Source organism: Myotis yumanensis, unplaced genomic scaffold (genome assembly GCF_028538775.1).
Source record: "Myotis yumanensis isolate MYYU_CA2020_CCGP unplaced genomic scaffold, mMyoYum1.0.hap1 SCAF_6, whole genome shotgun sequence".
Lineage (NCBI taxonomy): Eukaryota > Metazoa > Chordata > Mammalia > Chiroptera > Vespertilionidae > Myotis > Myotis yumanensis.
The window spans coordinates 25,584,412-25,604,006 of NW_027223757.1; the positions used below are offsets into that span (position 1 = coordinate 25,584,412).

General features: G+C 42.4%; 1 protein-coding gene across 3 annotated transcripts in view; it reads right to left on the reverse strand.

The window, feature by feature from the left end:
* The window catches only part of NHSL1 (NHS like 1), a 119,757-nt gene that overhangs the window by 36,719 nt on the left and 63,443 nt on the right, over positions 1–19,595 (reverse strand). For 2 of the 3 annotated variants that reach the window (XM_070417772.1, XM_070417771.1), the window contains exon 2: positions 14,774–14,926. In XM_070417772.1, the coding sequence (XP_070273873.1) occupies positions 14,774–14,926 (153 nt within the window). Of the gene's footprint in view, positions 1–14,773; positions 14,927–18,466; positions 18,623–19,595 lie in introns of those variants that run through there. The other variant, XM_070417773.1, reaches the window with a different exon arrangement.

The window sequence follows — 19,595 nt, forward strand, 5'->3', positions numbered from 1 at the left end:
AGGGTAAGCCGGAACTTGGCACAGACCGCTGGCTCTCCATGGCAGATGCTCAAACACAGCCATCACTGGCAGAATATACCATGGAAACCATAACTACCTCCAACTCTCCCACTTTTAAAAGCCAGTAAGCAAGCCTATAACAAGATTTGCTTGGCTGCACAATTCTTTAAGTTTCTACCATTTTACAAAGGTGTTGTTTCCATCTTTATCAAAATATCATGAGGCTGTACTTTTTCCTAAGGATGTGCAATACCTATATCATACTGGGATTCTCTTATTGTCAATAGCCTGGATACTTAGTTCTAACTGCTCTCAATCCAAAATAGAGCTAAAATATGTTAACTGATCTCACTGCAGAATTTACAGTCATGGCTTAATTGGTTTTACATAACCTGAAGCCTCCTACTTACAGACATTTTATATAGGAAGGGTATCAGCCAGGTTGGTAGTGAATGTATTTAATATAGCGTAACGACTAAAGCAAGGGCAGTATAGAGGTTCCTTGATCTGAAAGTATGTGTTAGGAGTTGAACTGTGTCCCCCAAAAAGAGATGTTGAAGTCCTAACCCCCGATATCTGTATATGTGACCTTGTTTGGAAATAGGGTCTTCCCAATCACAGTTTCTTTCCATGATGCTCTAAGCTTCCTGCCACAGGAAACAGATATATTTGTCTTATGAATTATGAAACCCAGGTTGTCAAATTTCTGGTAGATCCAGATTTCCAAGCTCCTATCCCATTACTTATCCCTCAGATTACCAAGAACAGTAAAAAACAGTTCTATTATATGTCTTTATCCATGACCAGAGGACTAAGAGCACAAGTCCTACAATGTTTAGAAGAAAGGCAATTTTAGTTCACCGCTGTATTGGCTATGACACAGCTAAAGGATCTAGTTTAAGCCTTCAAGTAAGCACATAGGAAAAATTTACTTCACTCAAATACTATGCTTTATAAATATTAGATAACTTATTTTCTTAATAAAAATCAAACCAAACTGCGTTTGAAAATAGAAGAGATTTACCTTCTAGTTCATGAACTTACTGGGTGTGGCAATACTGGAAGAGAAAAAAACCATACTGATACTGTAGTTAAGATTCTGCTTTGCTAGTCAAGCATATTGAATTTTCCAAAATTATATCAGTATTTTTCCTAAATTATTCAAAACAGTTGAACGTCAAGATACTTAAATTGTCTTTAAGAATCAACAAATTATAACATAATTATAAATGGTCAAATGTTTAAATTATTCAGTAATTTGTAGCATATCGAGTGCATTGAAAAGCTATGTGAAAGCTTAAAGCACCATAGATTTACTATAGATCTTTTCCATGGATATTTTCCTAGATAATTTGAAAGCAATTTTAATGATAGATTCCAAATAAGTATGCCCTTTTGTTTTAGTATTACATTAATGATTCATTCTTTTCTCCCCTCTCCCCTTTAGGGTAATAATTTATATGTAGTTATATAGCAATACCTACAATGACATAAAAGAGTATTCTTATATATGGAATATTAAGTCCAAATTTATCTTCCAATAAATGCATATTTGAGACCATAAAACCACTCCTTCATCAATCCTCATGTCAATGATACTTAGCATCCCACGCACCATAAAAACATAAAAGGAAAAGGAGAATATGTATGGGTTTGATGGTTAAGCCCAAGTCCCTCTAAAAGTTCTAAAAGTAAATATCTCCTCTCTTAATGGTGCATATAAGACACAATGTTCCAGCTGCTAGAGGATAATTTCCCTAAATGTGGGTAAGAAAGAGAGGGCCAATCAGGGCCAATGACTCTCAATTTCTCAAGAAACCTGCTAACAACAGCCAGGTAATGAATGACAGCAGTCAAGAGCTCAAACTCTGAAAGTCAATAGTTTGTGTTCAAATCCTAGCTTGCGTTGAGCTAGTGGGGCTTAAGGGATATATTCCCACTTTCAAGGTACTTACAAATTAGTTGACAGATAAATTAGTTCACATGACAATTTATGGATCAGTGGTCCTCCAAATTATACCACCCATGCCATCAGTGTTTATTATGGTCAAGAAATAAGAGGATGAAGGGAGAGCAGGTAGGAGAGGATGAAATAGGAAAGATATTGTGTAATGCTCTATCAGGGTTATCTATCCAGGAAATTTAGTCTTGGTAGACCTTTAGGGGAACTGACCAAATCCACATTGAAAAACTACCTAAATCATGGGCAACTCCCAAAAGATTTCTGTTTAGGTAGAACAGATGTCACAGGAAAGCGTCATTTTACAGAGAAACCTCCCAGAAAAAGTTTGGCGGAGGAATAATGTAGAAAAGAGGAGATGGTGATGGAATGCCATCTTTGTAATAAATGGGTTTCTTTGCCAAGAGAGGGGGGAGAATGATAAGGAGGCTGCCAAATTCCTATGCCTAAGTTATTTTAGCACAATTCCAAATGACTTCTCATTCAATTTACATAGTGTGTTTGGCAAAATAAAGTGATCAGGATGGGGAAGATGGAGTATTAGAGACATAAAAGCACACATTAATTGTGTCACCAGCTCAACAAAAAGGAAACGAATTTATTAGTGCTGACTAATATATTAATAAACTGGAAAGAGTTCCTTTTCCCCTACAGCCTGGAATCAGTGATGTTGATATTAAACACTGCAAGCCATCTCATTTTATGTAGAGGAGTTTAAAAAAAGGTCATTTTGATTAACAACTCTCTCTATAGCTAATTCCTATTAGAGTAGAATACAAACCTTCCCCAAAAGTAAAGAATTAAGTATTAAACTTAAGGGGGCTGCATACAACTGTTAGCATTATTTTTCTTTTTTTTTTTATTGCTTAAAGTATTACAAAGAGTATTACATATGTCTCCTTTTTCCCCCTGCCCTTTGTTAGCATTATTTTTCACTGCAAACCATGGAAAGCATGACTCTTAAAAGGTTATTTGCCATTGCAGAAAACTAAATGTTAACATCTCCTCTCTTCACATACACAGATTGTTTTACGGAGACTTGAAGCACCCAAGCTGACTGAAGCTGAGGTGAAGCTGCCTGATGCCCAGGACGAATGTGAGAGTCCGACGGGTCTGCCAGTTCTGGCTCAGCACCATCAGAGCACAGCCAAATGGGAGGTGATATCATTTCACTTCACAATGAAAAAGCCCTATCACTGGCAGTGGTGGAGCATCACCAAGGTTACTCAATATCAAGTAGCCTGCAGAGATTCTGAACCAACACTAGAGACTTCAGTTGTTCGGTGAATGATAACAAACCTTATCCACAGTACCTTCAATGTAGCATTTTTATGCCGCCCTGGGTGAAATATAGAGGCCACTCAAGTTACTCACTTTATCAGGAATTAAAATAGAATTGCTGAAACAGCAGACTGGCTACAGACACAAAAACAAAACAAAAAGCCTTTTGTTTAAACACTCCATAGTGCTTTGTTAAGACCTGGATCCTTTAAATGACTGTCTTTGCTATTCTGTCTTTTGTGTGTTGCTTAGCATTAAAATAAAAAAGGGGGGGGGGCGGGGGGACATGTGTCTTTACCTCCTGTAAAAGCAGTAAGTGTTCACCTTTCCTTTGCTCTTGCACCTGACTTCCTTTCACAGGTTACTAACTCCTCTTTCGGGGCTACCATGCTCAGAGCGGTTAGTGTTACCAAAAATGTGGTGAGCCATCAAACCAAAAGGAGAAGTTCAATTGCCCCTTGGTATAGCTTTTCCAATCCATCAATTCCTTATTTTTGTCTTTGCTCTTCTCTTTTCTCAGCAGAGAATTTAATCCATTGTTTCATCTGGTTGGGCAACTTTCCCAAAGGACATAAATTCCAAAAGAAATACCTATATTTCTTAAAGTATTTGATAGCATTACCATTTGTCTTTGAAAAGTCAACCTAATTAAACTCACAAGCACTGAACGAGAGCACCAAACGAAAGCCATCCTTCTCATCCAAGAACTAGCATATAGCTTCCATCAAGCCTCCAATACAACCTAACGAACAACTTCAACATTCTCTTGCTGCATCTCAAGAAGCGCTTTCTCCAATTCTGTGGAGGAGACAGAAGGTGAAACCTGACCTCTGCCTGCCTCTGAGCTCACTGCCTACCACCTCCTCAGGGGAACATCCTCCCATCCTCTCTTTGTATCTGAAATCTCCCCTCCCGATGGCGCCTTTACAACAGTGTTCTAATTGGCTCCGGTTTTTAAGGCAAGCAATAATATCACCTCGACCCTGCCACCTCAAACTACCCTTTTCTCTTTGCTTTGACAGCTTTTATTTCTTAAAAATTATTTGCATTCTTTTTCTGCTTATAAAAATAATTCTTTATCTCATGAAAACTGGCTTCTTCAATCCAAAGACTTCCTTGAAACTGCTCTCTTGAACGGCACCAATGGCCATGTAATGAGTTCAGTGGCCTCTATTCAGACCCTCTCCCCATCCGTGAGTACCATGATGACTACCCAATCCTCATTTCCTCTCTTCTTCCCCAACTACTTTTACCAGCTTCTTCCCAACCCCTAAAATAACCAGGCTCAACCCCCCACCCTCTCCAGCCCTAATCTCACTCCCACATTTTCACCAGCTGTTCTGTGGCTTTGGCTCTCATCTCTCCCGAGTTCTAGACGACCTCCCCAGGAACCTGCACAAACCCAACAGTGTTTATAGAACGAAGCACGCACTGGGCTGTGCGCTGGGGCCATGCAAATGGCAAGCAAAGGTCCTGCTCCCAAGGATCTTGCTATCAGATGGAAAGATAAACATGTAAACACAATTATGTAGCTTCGTTTAATGGAGGGGTGTAATGTTCCGTGGGAATGTGTGCAAAAGTGTAGAAGGCATCCATCCAGAGTCTGCCCTGGGGAGTCCAGGAAAGCTCTGTGGGAACCAGGGCACCCACCAGGTTCTTGGAGGAGGAACAGGAGTTGGACAGGTGTGAGAGGTTGTGGGTCAGAGGGAAAAGGAATGGACTGGAGCTCGCAGTGAAGAGAAAGCGCAGACAAGACAAGCTAGCATTCCAATTGGACCTTATCTTTACCTGTGAAGGCATGAGGTAAAGAACCTGGGTGGAGGGGGGAGAGAAGCATGGGGATGGGGCGGGGCGGGGGGGGGGGGGGGCGGGGGGGGGGGGCGGGGGTGGCGGGGCGGGGGATTTGGCAGGTGAAGTTAGACCAGCCGTGGGCAAACTACGGCCCGCGGGCCGGATCCGGCCCGTTTGAAATGAATAAAACTAAAAAAAAAAAACAAAAAAAAAAAACCATACCCTTTTATGTAATGATGTTTACTTTGAATTTATATTAGTTCACACAAACACTCCATCCACGCTTTGGTTCCGGCCCTCCGGTCCAGTTTAAGAACCCATTGTGGCCCTCTAGTCAAAAAGTTTGCCCACCCCTGGGTTAGACTAATGGGCCAGGTCGAAAAAGCTGCCAGGTGCTGAGGAAGTTAGGTTTTATCCTGTCAGTGATGAGGAGCTGATGAAGAATTTAACAAAGGAGAAGTAGAATCAGATTTACATTTTAAAGACAACACCCAGGGACAAGGGTGAGACTCAATGATGCCACCATCAACCTTGTACATGAGTGACTCATACATCTATCTTATCTCCCTGGCTAGCTTTAAACTTCCACAGAAAGCAGTGACGTCATTCATCTTTGACTCACCTACAATATCCAGCCCAGTGCCGTCATTGTAGGAGCCACTGAGAAAATTTTTATGTCAACAAACTTAGATTTTAGACAACCCAATTTATCAGGACTTATGCTCAGCACTAAATTATATTTTTGTGTGAAATAAACTTCACACATAGCAGTTAAGTACCGAGGCCCATCAGAATTTCAGAGCTTAGACAGAAACTTGGAGATCATAACTTGTTTTGCAGAAGAGGGGGCCAAGTATAAAAGTGGGATGTGATTTCCCAACGTCCCACAGGTTCCTGGCAGCACTGGAATCAGCATTCTGGCCTATCGCATCTTCTGGACCAGTTCATAACAACAGAACAAGGCGTCAATGCTGTTGGTTTAGAAAGATGAGACACTGTATTTCCTACCTCATCCAGTGGATTTTACAGAATAATTTACCCCCACCCCCCACCCCCACCCCCATCCCCCCTATTTTAGGCCTATCTTTGTTTAAAATAGAAAATAACTTAAAATTCTATATGAATGAGTATAAGTAATTTAATGTTTCTTACTTACAAAACATTTAAAAGAATCTATCCATAACCAGTGACATTTCACCTTCAACTTTTACAAATCAATTTTACTAACGGATTCTTCAGAAAGAATGTAAGCACTGAACTAGGCAAAGAGTAAACTCCACTTTAAGAGCTAAGTCATTGGTGTATTAATATTTCCAAACCCTTATTTTCTTTTACTTGTCCCTTCTATAACCAGTGGCCTGTTTTTCTAATCCATTCAATTACCAATGACCTATCATAACCCTAAAGATAAGCACTAAATGCCATTAAGCTGAAACATGGTTATAGATACTAATGTCAGACATGATGTCTTATGATGAAGCTTCATTTCTTTATTTCTCTTAAACTTATTTGAGTTTTAATGAAATCGGGAATGAGTTAAGCAACTGTGAAGCCACCACCTTTAGGCATCCATGAACTCTTCTGCATTCCCTGTTAATTAGCTAAGGAAACCCAATCTTCCTTGGGCCTTTAGATTCCCAGAGGGAGCCCTGTCCCTATGACCCTTTTGAAAGCTGAGAGCAGCTGAAGAGGCATCCAAGGGATGGGCCCTCAGGGTCTGAGGTCACAACAGGCCAGCATGGGCTGAGGCTAGAAACCTGATTTGAGTCCTCCATGGTCATCTATAAACCGCACAGTGGAAGAAACCAAGATGGCGGCATAGGTTAATGTGGGAGTTTGCTGCCTCGAACAACCACTTCAAAAATACAACTAAAAGACGGAACGGACATCATCCAGAACCACAGGAAGGCTGGCTGAATGGAAGTTCTACAACTAGGAGGAACCGAGAATCAGAGGAGGCACAGTGCTGAAGTAAAATACTAAGGTGCGGAGTGCGCGCGGCACGGGCTGGTGGCTGAGGGCGCGGTTGTCTGTTTCAATCTGGAGGGAGCCTCAGACTCAGAGCTCCAGATCCGGGCGAATCTCTAGGGACCCAGACTCAAACGGGAGAAGCAGGACTGTCTGGCTACGGTCCCTCCGAGGTTTGCAGCTGTTGCTGGGACAGAGAGGCAGACAGGGGACGGACTGAGAGCAGCCATAACTGCTCCCTCCTCCGCCCTGTTGATCCCGTGGGACCCGCCCCGCCCAAGCCCTGCACAGAGCCATTTGCCGGATAGCCTCAGGCAAAGGCTAGATTAGCACAGCCAGTCGGCCTGGAGGTCAAATCCCTCTAGTATTAACTATAACAATCAAGGCTTAACTACAACAAGACTGCCCACAAAGACCACTAGGGGGTGTACCAAGAAAGCGTAAAAAATGCGGAGACAAAGAAACAGGACAAAACTATCAACGGAGGATATTGAGTTCAGAACCACACTTTTGAGGTCTCTCAAGAGGCTTCTAGAGTCTGTCGATAAACTTGATGAGTTGTACAGGAAATCTAATGAGACCCTCGATGGTGTGATAAAGGACCAACTAGAAATTAAGCATACACTGACTGAAATAAAGAATATTATACAGACTCCCAACAGCAAACCAGAGGAGCGCAAGAACCAAGTCAAAGATTTGAAATGCGAAGAAGCGAGAAACACCCAACCGGAAAAGCAAAATGAAAAAAGAACCCAAAAATACGAAGATAGTGTAAGGAGCCTCTGGGACAGCTTCAAACGTACCAACATCAGAATTATAGGGGTACCAGAAGATGAGAGAGAGCAAGATATTGAAAACCTATTTGAAGAAATAATGACAGAAAACTTCCCCCACCTGGTGAAAGAAATAGACTTCCAAGTCCAGGAAGCGCAGAGAACCCCAAACAAAAGGAATCCAAAGAGGACCACACCAAGACACATCATAATCAAAATGCCAAGAGCAAAAGACAAAGAGAGAATCCTAAAAGCAGCAAGAGAAAGAAACTCAGTTGCCTACAAGGGAATACCCATACGACTGTCAGCTGATTTCTCAACAGAAACTTTGCAGGCCAGAAGGGAGTGGCAAGAAATATTCAAAGTGATGAATGCCAAGAACCTACAACCAAGATTACTTTATCCAGCAAAGCTATCATTCAGAATTGAAGGTCAGATAAAGAGCTTCACAGATAAGGAGAAGCTAAAGGAGTTCATCACCACCAAACCAGTATTATATGAAATGCTGAAAGGTATCCTTTAAGAAGAGGAAGAAGAAGAAAAAGGTAAAGATACAAATTATGAACAACAAATATGCATCTATCAAAAAATGAATCTAAGAATCAAGTGAATAAATAATCTGATGTACAGAAAAAAATAAAAAATAAAAAAATAAATAAACCGCACAGTGGCTGTAAACTAACCCTGTGGCTTCTATGGCCTTGGTTTACTCACCTACAAAAGGAAAAGGGGATTTATTGATCAGAGGCCCTGGGAGCCCTCTTCCAGCTCTAGCATTCCAGGCATCTTCCAGGGGCTGACGGTGAGTGGGGAGAAAGGCACCTTGCTCATGTGGCCGAAATAATCTCAGTGTTAACTGCCTGTGGCTGTCACTATCATCTGGCGGTGGCCCTGGTTCCTTCACTCCCTCCTCCCACAGCGTGTCTCCGCAGTATAATGGGTGGGAGAGAAAGCACCAGCTAAATCATGACAGCCATTTGGGAACGAGGGCTGAAATGTATAAAAATTTTATCTGTATTCCATTGCACTTAAATTAAAATGCATCCCTCCTTACCTCCACAAACTGCTTGCACTTTGGGGTATTTTACACAAAAAGTTCATTTCATTCCCATGTAAGCAGATGTTATGATCTTTATTTTACAGAAGAGAAAAGCTCAAATGGTTGCAAGAACAAAGTCAAAATTAAACTCAAATCACATATCCCTACTACACGACAGAGTCAGGATCTGAACCTGGATATGACTCATGCACTTTTTTGTTGTTGTCAACCCTCACCGGATTTGCTTTATAATTTATCTCTTAAGCTGTACATGTTTTATGTATTTGTCTGTGCTATGTCATAATTTTTTTTAAGTGACAAGGGAAAAAAATAGAGGAAGAATTCAAGGTTGTTAGCACAAGGTGGGCAAAGCAGCTGTTCCTCTTGAGTGTGTGTGAAGTGGTGAGCAGATGTATCATCCAGGAGAGCGCCTCTCAGTCAACAGCCACAGGCATAGAAAGGCTTCCCCCAGACCGTCCTGCACACAGTGCCACTGGTCCCCCAAGAGGAGTATCTACAGCCCAAACCACAGGGGCCTGGGAGAGCCAGGGACCCATGTGCCCAAGGCATCCAGGTAATTCAGCCAGGGCTCCTCATCAAACCCAGAACAGAAGTACTGGTCTGAGTCAAAGGGCACTAGGACCCTTCTTAACAATGAAGGGCAGATGCAGTGACCCTTAGGTAAAGCCTGTGTGTCAGGAACTGTCAGAGAAACCTAGCTAACACTACCTGGAGAACTTGTCCATCATTTTTTAAATATGTTTTTATTGCTTATTAGAGAGAAAGAAAGGGAGAGGGAGAGAGAGAAACATTGGTAAGAAACAGTGATCGGCTGCGTCCTGCACACCCCCTACTGGGGAGAGAGCCCACAACCTGGGCATGTGCCCTGACTGGGAATTGAACTGGCGACCTCTTGGTGCATGGGACGATGCTCAATCCATTGAGCAATACCATCTGGGTGTTGTCCATCATTTTAAGAAATTTTCTAATGTTGAACAGGTTGTTGGTGCATGCACACGTGTGCGCAAACACACACACAACTGTTTTTAATAACTTGGAACAGAGTCATTTCTTCACATTGTAAATCCTCAACTCCTATATCTCTTGATATAATGAATGTAACACTCTGACTTTGATTTAACACAGGCCAGGCTCAACATTCCTCCCTGTGCTCACACTTCCAATTCTAGAATCACAGAGCAGGCTGACCTGCTAAAATGGATTTTCTCAGGAAAGAGAGCTGTGACTAAAGAACGTTTCTGATACCAGCAACAGATGCTCTAGGAACTAATTCAGGCAGGAGTGTACACAGATACAGTAACTAAACTGCCTGTTACACATACTGTGAGAAAGTATGTTTACCTCTCTCCCAAGTTGGGCTTTTTGGGGATGGAGTCTTAAAAATAACATGGCTTTATTTCAGCCTTTAATATGCTCTTAATTTTCAAATGAGGTCTGCAAGTGTAAGAAATTAAATCTGAACCTTTCACTGAGCCTAGTATGGCCACCCTTTCCCCTCAAGTACCCTGTTCCCACTTAATTGTTGCCCTTTTAGTGAAACTAAAAAGTATCCTGATTAAAAACCCAGTTAGGCAAAGGTTGCTCATCACCTCAGCTAACTCTGTAGAAGTTCATGAAGGGTTCAAATAACTGTGGAGATTAAAAGGGTAGAATTCTTCCGGAAATTCAGTAAAAAGCTGAGTGAATTCTTTATGGATAATGGGATCCATTTTCAGAAATTCACTATTCATTTCTGCCAGATGTCCTGCGGAACCAATGATCAAAATTCTGTTTCTACATACCGGTACAGCAGGTCCTCCATTAGCGTTCAACAATGTTTCATTATAATGTTTATGAGATACTGTAGGAAAGTAACTCTTGTTTGTAATAACTAGCCTATAAAATTGGTGTCATTAGGTGTAATTTTGCTGTGGTGTCAAGTGAGAACTTACTGTATCTGTTCATCTCTAGTAACAAATAAATCAACAAAACCAAATCATTTGGCCAAAAAATTATACCAAATTCTCCAGAGACTAGCCAACAATAAATACTAAAGATCTCTGCTCTATTTGGACCAGAATAGAGATAAACTGCACGTGAACAACATGTACTCTGGGCATTCTGCACGCCATTTAAATGCCATGGAAGCCCCTCTCCTCTCCAATGGGGGAGTGAGAGAGTAGGGGAGGGGTCCCCAATGCCATTTCTCTTTTAGCGACTGAACTCTCCCTCCCTATGTGCCCCCAGCACCTCAGACACATCTCTAGTACACTGCTGTCTGCTCACTTCAGTCTTGACACAAGACAGCAAGAGAAGCTCTTCAAAGTCAAAGACTCACAAACTGTTATCCATTCATTTAAAAACTCCTATCATAGAAGATCACTGATGCTCAAATACTTAGTAAATTGTGTCTATTATTTGCCCCTATGTCCTAATTCAAACTTAGTTTTTTAATAACATTTTTAGTAAACCTGGTGCCTTCCTCAATCATTCTACTGACCACTAAGCATTTCTGTATTACTTTAATAATAAACACTTAGTACCCACTGTCTCATTGCCCTCCTTATTTTATGATCCTCAAGAGGAGAGCTGAGCTCCCCATAAAAACTGACACAATAGTTCATACAATGATCACTTAATGACTGAAAAAGCAACAGCCTATTTAACATTAAAGAGTAGTATTACTACCTTAAAATTATGGTCAAGGTCATAGTAAGAACAGAAGGAACAAAATAGATCACTCATTAGCTACCTTTCTAGATTTTTAAGCAAAGAATGTGGAGGTCAAACTAACTTAGACTTTATATAATACTAGGGGCCCAGTGCATGAATTTGTGCGCCTTGAAAGGAACTGTGGGCCGTGAGGCTGTGGTGGGCACAGGGGTGGGTCTCGGCCCATCCTCCATACCCCCGCCCGGCCCCTCCCGCTGTGGCCCTGGGCCCCTGTCTGCCAGCAGCCTCACTCCTGCCGCTGCCGCTCCTATGCACTGTCGGCGCCAGCCCCGCTCGCATCCACTGACGGTGTGGAGCAGCAGGTGTGCCGTCAGCGGGTGGGAGCAGTGGCTGCTGCCCCAATCACCCCTCAGGAACAGGGGGAGGTGGAGAAGCCCTCAGGGGCAATCAGGGCCAGCAGCCGCAGCTGGCACCCGCTGATGGCACCAAGTGATCGGGACTGGCACTGGCAATGGGTGTGAGCGGCACCTCTGGCGCCAACAGAAGGTGTGAGCAGGGCCAAAGCCGACAGCAGGTGCAAGCTCCAGGCGGGATTGAGGCGCGCGGGAACAAAAAATTTTCAGTAACCACCAGAGGCTCGCCCCGATGACAGCAACCAGCGCCCTGCCTTGGTCTGGCCCCCCCCCCCCCCGCTCACCTGCTCCACTATCCCACCATGGCCAACGCCAGCCATGGTCCGCATACACCCCCTGGTGGTCAGCACACATCATCGGTTGTTCCACCGTTTAGTCTATTTGCATATTAGCCTTTTGTTATGTAGGATCATACCTTAATAGTGTCATATATTCAGGGGCTGTATTTTTTCTTTGTAATCCTCACTGATAATGAGGCAGTAAGTACTCTGCACTCATTTTCTGTTTATCTCAGGCTGCTAACTTGGTGATGGGAAAGTGGTACCTGAAGTCCTGTACATGTGATTAAAAGTAAATAAATGAAGAAAACAGAACTCAGATGCTCTTTCTTATTTCATCTTTGTCAACCGCTGTTCTTAAAGTTATTATTTATCTACAACCTCTTAAGGAGTATTTAAATATAGACTTTAAAAGTCAGCTTGGTTGGAGCATCATCCCACACACCAAAATTTTGCGGGTTTGATTCCAGCCAGGTTACATACCCGGATTGAGGGTCGATCCCTGTTTGGGGCATGTACGAGAGGCAGCCAATCACTGTTTCTCTTTCACATCAATGTCTCTCTCTCTCTCTCTCTCTCTCTCTCTCTCTCTCATCATTAAGAAAAGTTTGTCCTCCGGTAAGGATTTTTTTTAAAAGTTGAACTCTAAAAATTTTCCAAAGTTATTAATTTTACTAATGGTAAATCCCTTCAATGAATCATTTTAGGGCATTAAAGCAATTATTAAAGCATTTATCTTTTCAAAATTAAATCCACATATAGGCAAAACCAGTAGTGATGACATTTCATTTGGATCTACTGAATAGTCAAAAAGAAAAGAAAAACCTAGATGTTTAATTTTTCTAAGGGAAGGAAAGAGAAGCTCTGAGCTGGTACTTGAAAATACACAGAAGAGGCAGGGAAGCACAGTTTCCTGGAGAGTGTTCAAAAAAAGCTGGGCCTGAATATTCCAACTCACACTTGCCCTTCTGAAAGCATTCTCCACAGGCAGGCGGGCAGAGCAGAGGAACTTAACAATGGCCCTGCCTCAGGGGCTGGTCCTGGGCACAATGCCATTTAATTCTCATACTCATTATTTGGGAGGAAGGTAAGCTAGAAGTAGACAAGCTCCTTGTCAAAATTTATGAAAGACAATCACTAGGAACTGAAGAGATCTAGAAGAAACTGTGGCTGGATTTAGGTGCATTACGCAACCAACACCAAGGAAGGCAAAAGTCAAGGTACAACTCCAAGGCCACACAGAGGAGCCTGACTAATGCCATTAGTTTCCTTTAGGCTTGCAGTCACTAAGTATATGAGAAAGGGAAGCCAATAATGTTCATTTCTGGACAGTTAAATGCCAAGACTGTAAGACACATGATAGAGTAATAAGATACATACAAGATCATCTAATGATCCACAGGGCTCTGATCTATGGTCTACATAGTTCTGTTCAGAATTCCAAATCTACTGTGAGTCCTTTGATAGCTATTCCTTCTCGCTCTAAGCAGAAATTATCCGCCTTCTCTAACTCCCGTACAGCAATTTATGGCCCATCTTGAGTATTTTTCACATTGTGATTTGCACTGTAAGTAAAAGTATAAGTTCCTTGAGAGCCAAGACCCTGACTTTGTATTCTTCGCTTCCACCAGAATAACAGATTTCTAACAAATGGTTGTTAAAGGCAATTGAGTGAATAGAATATGAGCCCTGCAGCCCGAGACTGTCCAAGTTTAAGCCCTAATTCTACCACTAACTTTGAGATGGTGGGAAAGTTTCTAATCTTTGTGTCTCCATTTTTTTCATATGTAAAACTGGCACAGTAATTATTATGAGGATTAAATGAGATAATACCTGTAATGGGCTTAGAATGGTACTTGGCATATACTTAAGTGTTGAATGAATGTTGCCTAGTAATCAGTAGTCAAAGTAACAGCACATTAATAAATGAATTAATAAATGACCGACATACATGAAAAAATTATCATAAAAATGAGAGGGGGTCCTGATGCTGGGTTTTTCTGGAATCAATGACAGTATTTCTCCCAGATTTAAATCTTTCACAATTAGATAACATACAGACTTTCTGTTAAATTAAATTTTAGATAAATAACGGTATTTTTTAGTATAATTTTGTCCCAAAATTGCATGGTAAGAGAAAGCTGGTAAACCAGCATCTAGTAGAATAAGAACATTGGTTTGCTATTTTAAAAAAAGTCTCTAAATCTTAAAAGTCACTCACTTGCTCTGTTAAAGAATTTCCTTCTTTACCACCTTTAGGAAGGCCTCCTCGTCACACAGTTACACCTCTTACCACCAACACTAAGTTGAAGTGAAAATGAGAATTTTAAACTACATATAGGAAGACACTCTTTCTATATCCTTCCTCTAGTTTCTAAAGTCAATAAAAACATATTTAAAAAATAAATAAACTGGTGTCGATTATTTGAGGACATATCTGTGAGAGGCAGGTTTCTACAGAATCCAGAACATATTAGGCACGCAGGTTGAGAGTATTATGACATCTCACACATACTCTATAAACAGGTCTTCTTTTACAAATAACATCAAACTTATGCTTTCAATTCTAATGAACAAGCTTGCAACTGGGATCTTACCCCTCAGCACTGATTTGAGGTTGAGCTTGGCTTGGCGGTGCAGGTCCTCCACGCAAGGGGGCCTCGAGGCCGGAAGGAACACGTTCTCCTGCTGGTGCCAGGGAGCAGTGTAGTGGACTGTCCATCTGCTCTCCTCATCTAGGTTGGAAACCGCTGTAGAAAGAGAGTTACAATCAACCCAGCTGTCAAATTAAGTTTCACTGGCTCTACATGCACTGCATCAAGATGGGTTCTTGGTGCCCAACACATCCCTGGGTTAAGGGCCAGCGAGAGGGAAATGGAGCGAATTCTAAGTGAGATTTAACCTTAGACTCCAGGGGTCCTTCCCACAGTGTTCGTCTCTAAAGGAACCGGTGAAACTGTCCATCATGTTTTGGTAGAAATGTTTACTCAATTAATTGCTTACTAGCATTTTAGACCCTCCCTTTAAGCCAGTGTTAGAAAATGATTGACAGAATTGATAGAGACCTCCAATTCCTACCTAAGTCCACCATGACAGGCATCTTCTATTCAATTATACAGAGCAATTGCTCAGTAAACGTTAGAGTATCAGAACAGAAACAAATTTCCTACTGAGAAGTTGAGACAAAATATTTCCTCCCTTAAGCATTATTTTAAAACACCAGTTATAAACTCAATTAAATTTAAGAATTAAGCATAAGCAGTCAATGTAATTCATTTAAATAGCATATTTAATAGTAGAAATCAATTTGTGCTACAAGATTTTCTTTGTATTTCTTGCTTTCATGAAATACTTTTATATTAAAATGGTTTTTTTTAAGTCCCACGTAATTTACTTTTCCCAACACAATCCAATTCAACTGCATTTTTCCAGCATAAAAGAGATTAAGGCCCTAGCCAGCTAGGCTCAGTGGATAGAGCGTCAGCCTGCGGACTGAGGGGTCCCAGGTTTGATTCCGGCCAAGGGCACATGCCTGGGTTGCGGGCTCAATCCCCAGTGGAGGGTGTGCAGGAGGCAGCTGATCAATGATTCTCTCTCATCATTGATGTTTCTATATCTCTCTCCTTCTCCCTTCCTCTCTGAAATCAATAAAGAAATATATTTTTAAAAAAGAAAGATTAAAATATTAGGAGGGGGAATGATAGATAATCATGAGAGAATGCTAAATCTCTACAATATTTTTTCTTTATTCCCCCCTAGGGCTTGAGACCTCTTTGTCTATTTCACTTTCCCCGACAACACAACCTAAAATAGCATACCAGTGGAGCACCAAACAAATTCACCAACAATTTTTATAAAGATTTTTAGAGAGAAGGAGAGGAAGAGAGAGAAACATCAATATGAGCGTGAAACATAGACTGGCTGCCTCCTGCATGGCCCCCACCAGGGATCGAGCCAGCAACCTTTTGATGCACATGGGACGACACCCAACCAACTGAGCCACACCAGCCAGGGGAGCATCAAAAATTTTAAGTACTTTCCATATATCTGCCACCACAAGCCAAGCATAGCATAAACTAGAGAAGTACAAGAGAAAACCCTGTGCTGAGTCATCTGCAGGTGGTGACAAGTATGACACCTGTAAAATCAGCAGATACTAGAATTGTGAGGCAGGGTCCAGTCTTCCCAAACCCTGGCCGGTGCTACAGAGTGCACACTGGGCATACCCACATTTCTGGTAACTAAACCATAAAACCGATTCTCAAACTAAAACGAGCAGGCATGCATGAACTATTCAACTTTCTATTTGAACATATTTAAAGTGAACACAGTGGCCCCCATAGCACAGCTACTACATCTATATATATAAAAAAGAGGAAATATGCAAATTAGGCCGGGACGCTGTAACAGGTCATGAACAGACAGGAGGAAGTTGCGCGCACAGGTGAAGCCTGGAGCTCAGATGGAGACAGAGACAGGGGGCCGGGAGCCGCGCACCCCGGTTAGGGTGGCCCCCGGACCCCGCCAGAGCCGGAGCAGACACGGATAGGGACAGGGGGGCCGGCCTGCAGGCTCCGCGGCCGAGCGCAGTCCCGGAGAGGAGACGGTGGACCCACCTCCATGGAAGCAGCACGGCTCCTGGCGGCGCACTGCGGTTCCTGGCGGCTCTCTTGGAAGCGGCGGGCGGCCTACTGCATGCGATATCGCTCAATGGGCTACTGGTCTATTATAAAGATTAAGTGAACTACTATATGTAAAGTCTTAGCTCACAGAATAACTCATGTAAAGCCTGGGTGAAGCAGGGGCAGTGAAATTACCCCGAAGGAGCCCCTGACTGGTAGCACCATCACTGGGAGGAAGTTGTCCTTCCTCAGCACCCCCAGGAACCCGAGCCCCGGGTTAGCTCTCGCCTCCCCTTCTCTGCAGCTACTAAATTCTACCAGCCTTACTCCCAAATAGTTCATTTCCTAAGTGATCCCATTTCTCCAGCAATTGCTAAGTGGGAAGATAAACACTGAGACCTAGACATCAAGTTATAAACGGAAATGTCCCGTGTGCTTTCTGCTTTTAGTGTCTGACAAAGAAGCCTGTACATTAGGCACCGGGGATTCACGTAACCTCTCGTTGAACAAATGTTTTGCATGGTGCATATAGCTCTCAATCTTAATACAGAACATCCACGAGGACTAAGTTCTTACTTACATATCTGATCATCTTGAACAGTCTGGAATTCACTGTACGGGCCCCAAAGAGGAGCCCTAGTCAATTACAATGCTTTGTGCTCATGTCCATGTATTTGAAAGACTGAATTACCCGCTATCATAGCTGGAAAATACTGAAAATGGAAACTCTTCCTATTTGCCAATTTCAAATCAAATCCAAGTAATGCTATTCGAGTCCATGCAACCACACCATTAGCCCCCCTGCACAGCAACCAAATGGCTCCTATGAAAGGGCCGTGGTCTCTTCCCTGGTTTTCTCATTCTTGCGGGGGCAGATTTCAGTCAGTCCATCCAAAGACAGCCTTCCAGGGGCAGAGCTGCAGACAGCGACCCCAGGGTGCAGTTCTTTGTTGCTTCCTCCAAAGTTTTTCTTTACCAATGGCTCCTACCCTTGCACATTTATCCAGTTTCAATCACTGGTCCCAAAACTAAACTAAAGCTAATCAACCAGTAACTATGTAAAAATAAAACCATGTATGTGTGAAAATTATACTTTTCCAGGGAATGAAGAAGCACCTGGATTAAAGAAATTTAAACCAAAGGTGAGTGAACAATGAAGCCACACCGCGAAAGCTGTGTACTTTACAATGGCTGACCGACCGGTCTAGACAGAGTTTGTGCTCCAGTTCTGAAACACAAAACAGAGAGTGCCAGGGGGTTTAGCGGATCATCACCACCAAAAATATGTGACACCTGACACAGAGGTTCCCTGCACAGTCAGCCAAAGAATGAAAAAAACATACAGCAGGGAGACATAAAGTAAACACAAGGTCCTTCCCTCCACCTTCTTTAAAGGGCTGCTTTTGAGAGCACAAAAGCAGTGAATTCACCGGAAATCTGAGCCACAAATAAGTAAGGCATGCTGAGATGACATAATTCTGACCTAGCGCCCCAAAAGTCAGAGGTATTTGAACAACCTGCTTTAGAATGGAGTTTAACTTGTGTCAATTATGCTCTTTCACACTCTAATTCCACCACTCCAAAGGAGGAAATAGTACATATCACACACACACACACACACACACACACACACACACTGCCACAGTGGGGAGAAAAGAAACTACTTACTTTTCTTCTTAAATAGCTTAATGAAAGACTTGATCTTTGCATTAATGAAGACCACCATTTCCAGGATGCCTACATAGAACTTAGAAATTTAAATTCCATTCAAAGCTCAGTCCAGCAGGCAGGTGGCAAGCTGCATCCCTTTGCTCCAGTTTCACTTCTTGCTCTGTTCTCCTATCGTTAGACATCTGCCCAGGCTGATGTAACTTGGAGGTTGAGCTTATTGTCAGGCAGTTACAAACCATTAACAGTCCTTGAACCTGAAAATCTCCCACTGAAACCTAATCTTTAGGGCTGAGAGCCTCCAGTGACAGCATGTGCAGAAAGAGAAAGCCAGTCACAGCTCTTATTTGCATGATAGCCACAGCAGTCTTTCTGTCTCTGGGCTCATTTATTCCGTTTTCTCTCCAGCAGATCAGAAGTTTCTCCTCTCCGGAGTCCAGAGAGTAGTGCAGCTTGCCTCCGTGGAGGTCAAGGTGAAGCACATGTGCTCCCCCCTTTCACTAGGCCCCGAAGAACGTCCAGATCTGTTTACTGGAGCCCACAAGTCTAAGAGCAAGTCTGTGTTGATTCTTTGACTCTCCAGTTAATTCAGGCATGGGAACTGATTTAAGGAGAAAAAGAGCCAAACTATTGTTTCCCCAGCCACGCCCCCAGGCTCTGCCTGCCATGCCAAAGCAGTAAAACTTTACAACAGAATCTCCACAGAGCTGTAAGTGATGACTTGGTTGCATTTTCCTGCAAATTAGTACGCCCAGTCTTCTCACCCAGTTGTGGTTTTTTTAAGCCAGTGATTGAGAACCAGCACTGTAATTGTTCCAGTTTGATCTTACTTGCATTTAGCTCTCACAACTCCCTCCTTCCCAAAACCCCAGCTTACCCACTCCAAAGAAGAAATTAGATGGAGTACCTTAATCATTAAGAAAATAAAATGAAATAAAAATTGCCATCTAAGCTCCTGGCTAAAAAGTTAGACACACACACACACACACACACACACACACACACACACACGCTCCCAGTGGGGAAGAAGAGGAGTAATTTCAAAGAAACACTGTTTGGATTTCTCTTTAACATGAATATAATAGTATACTTAGTGTTCTGGTTCTTTTGTCCATTCCCACTAACCTCA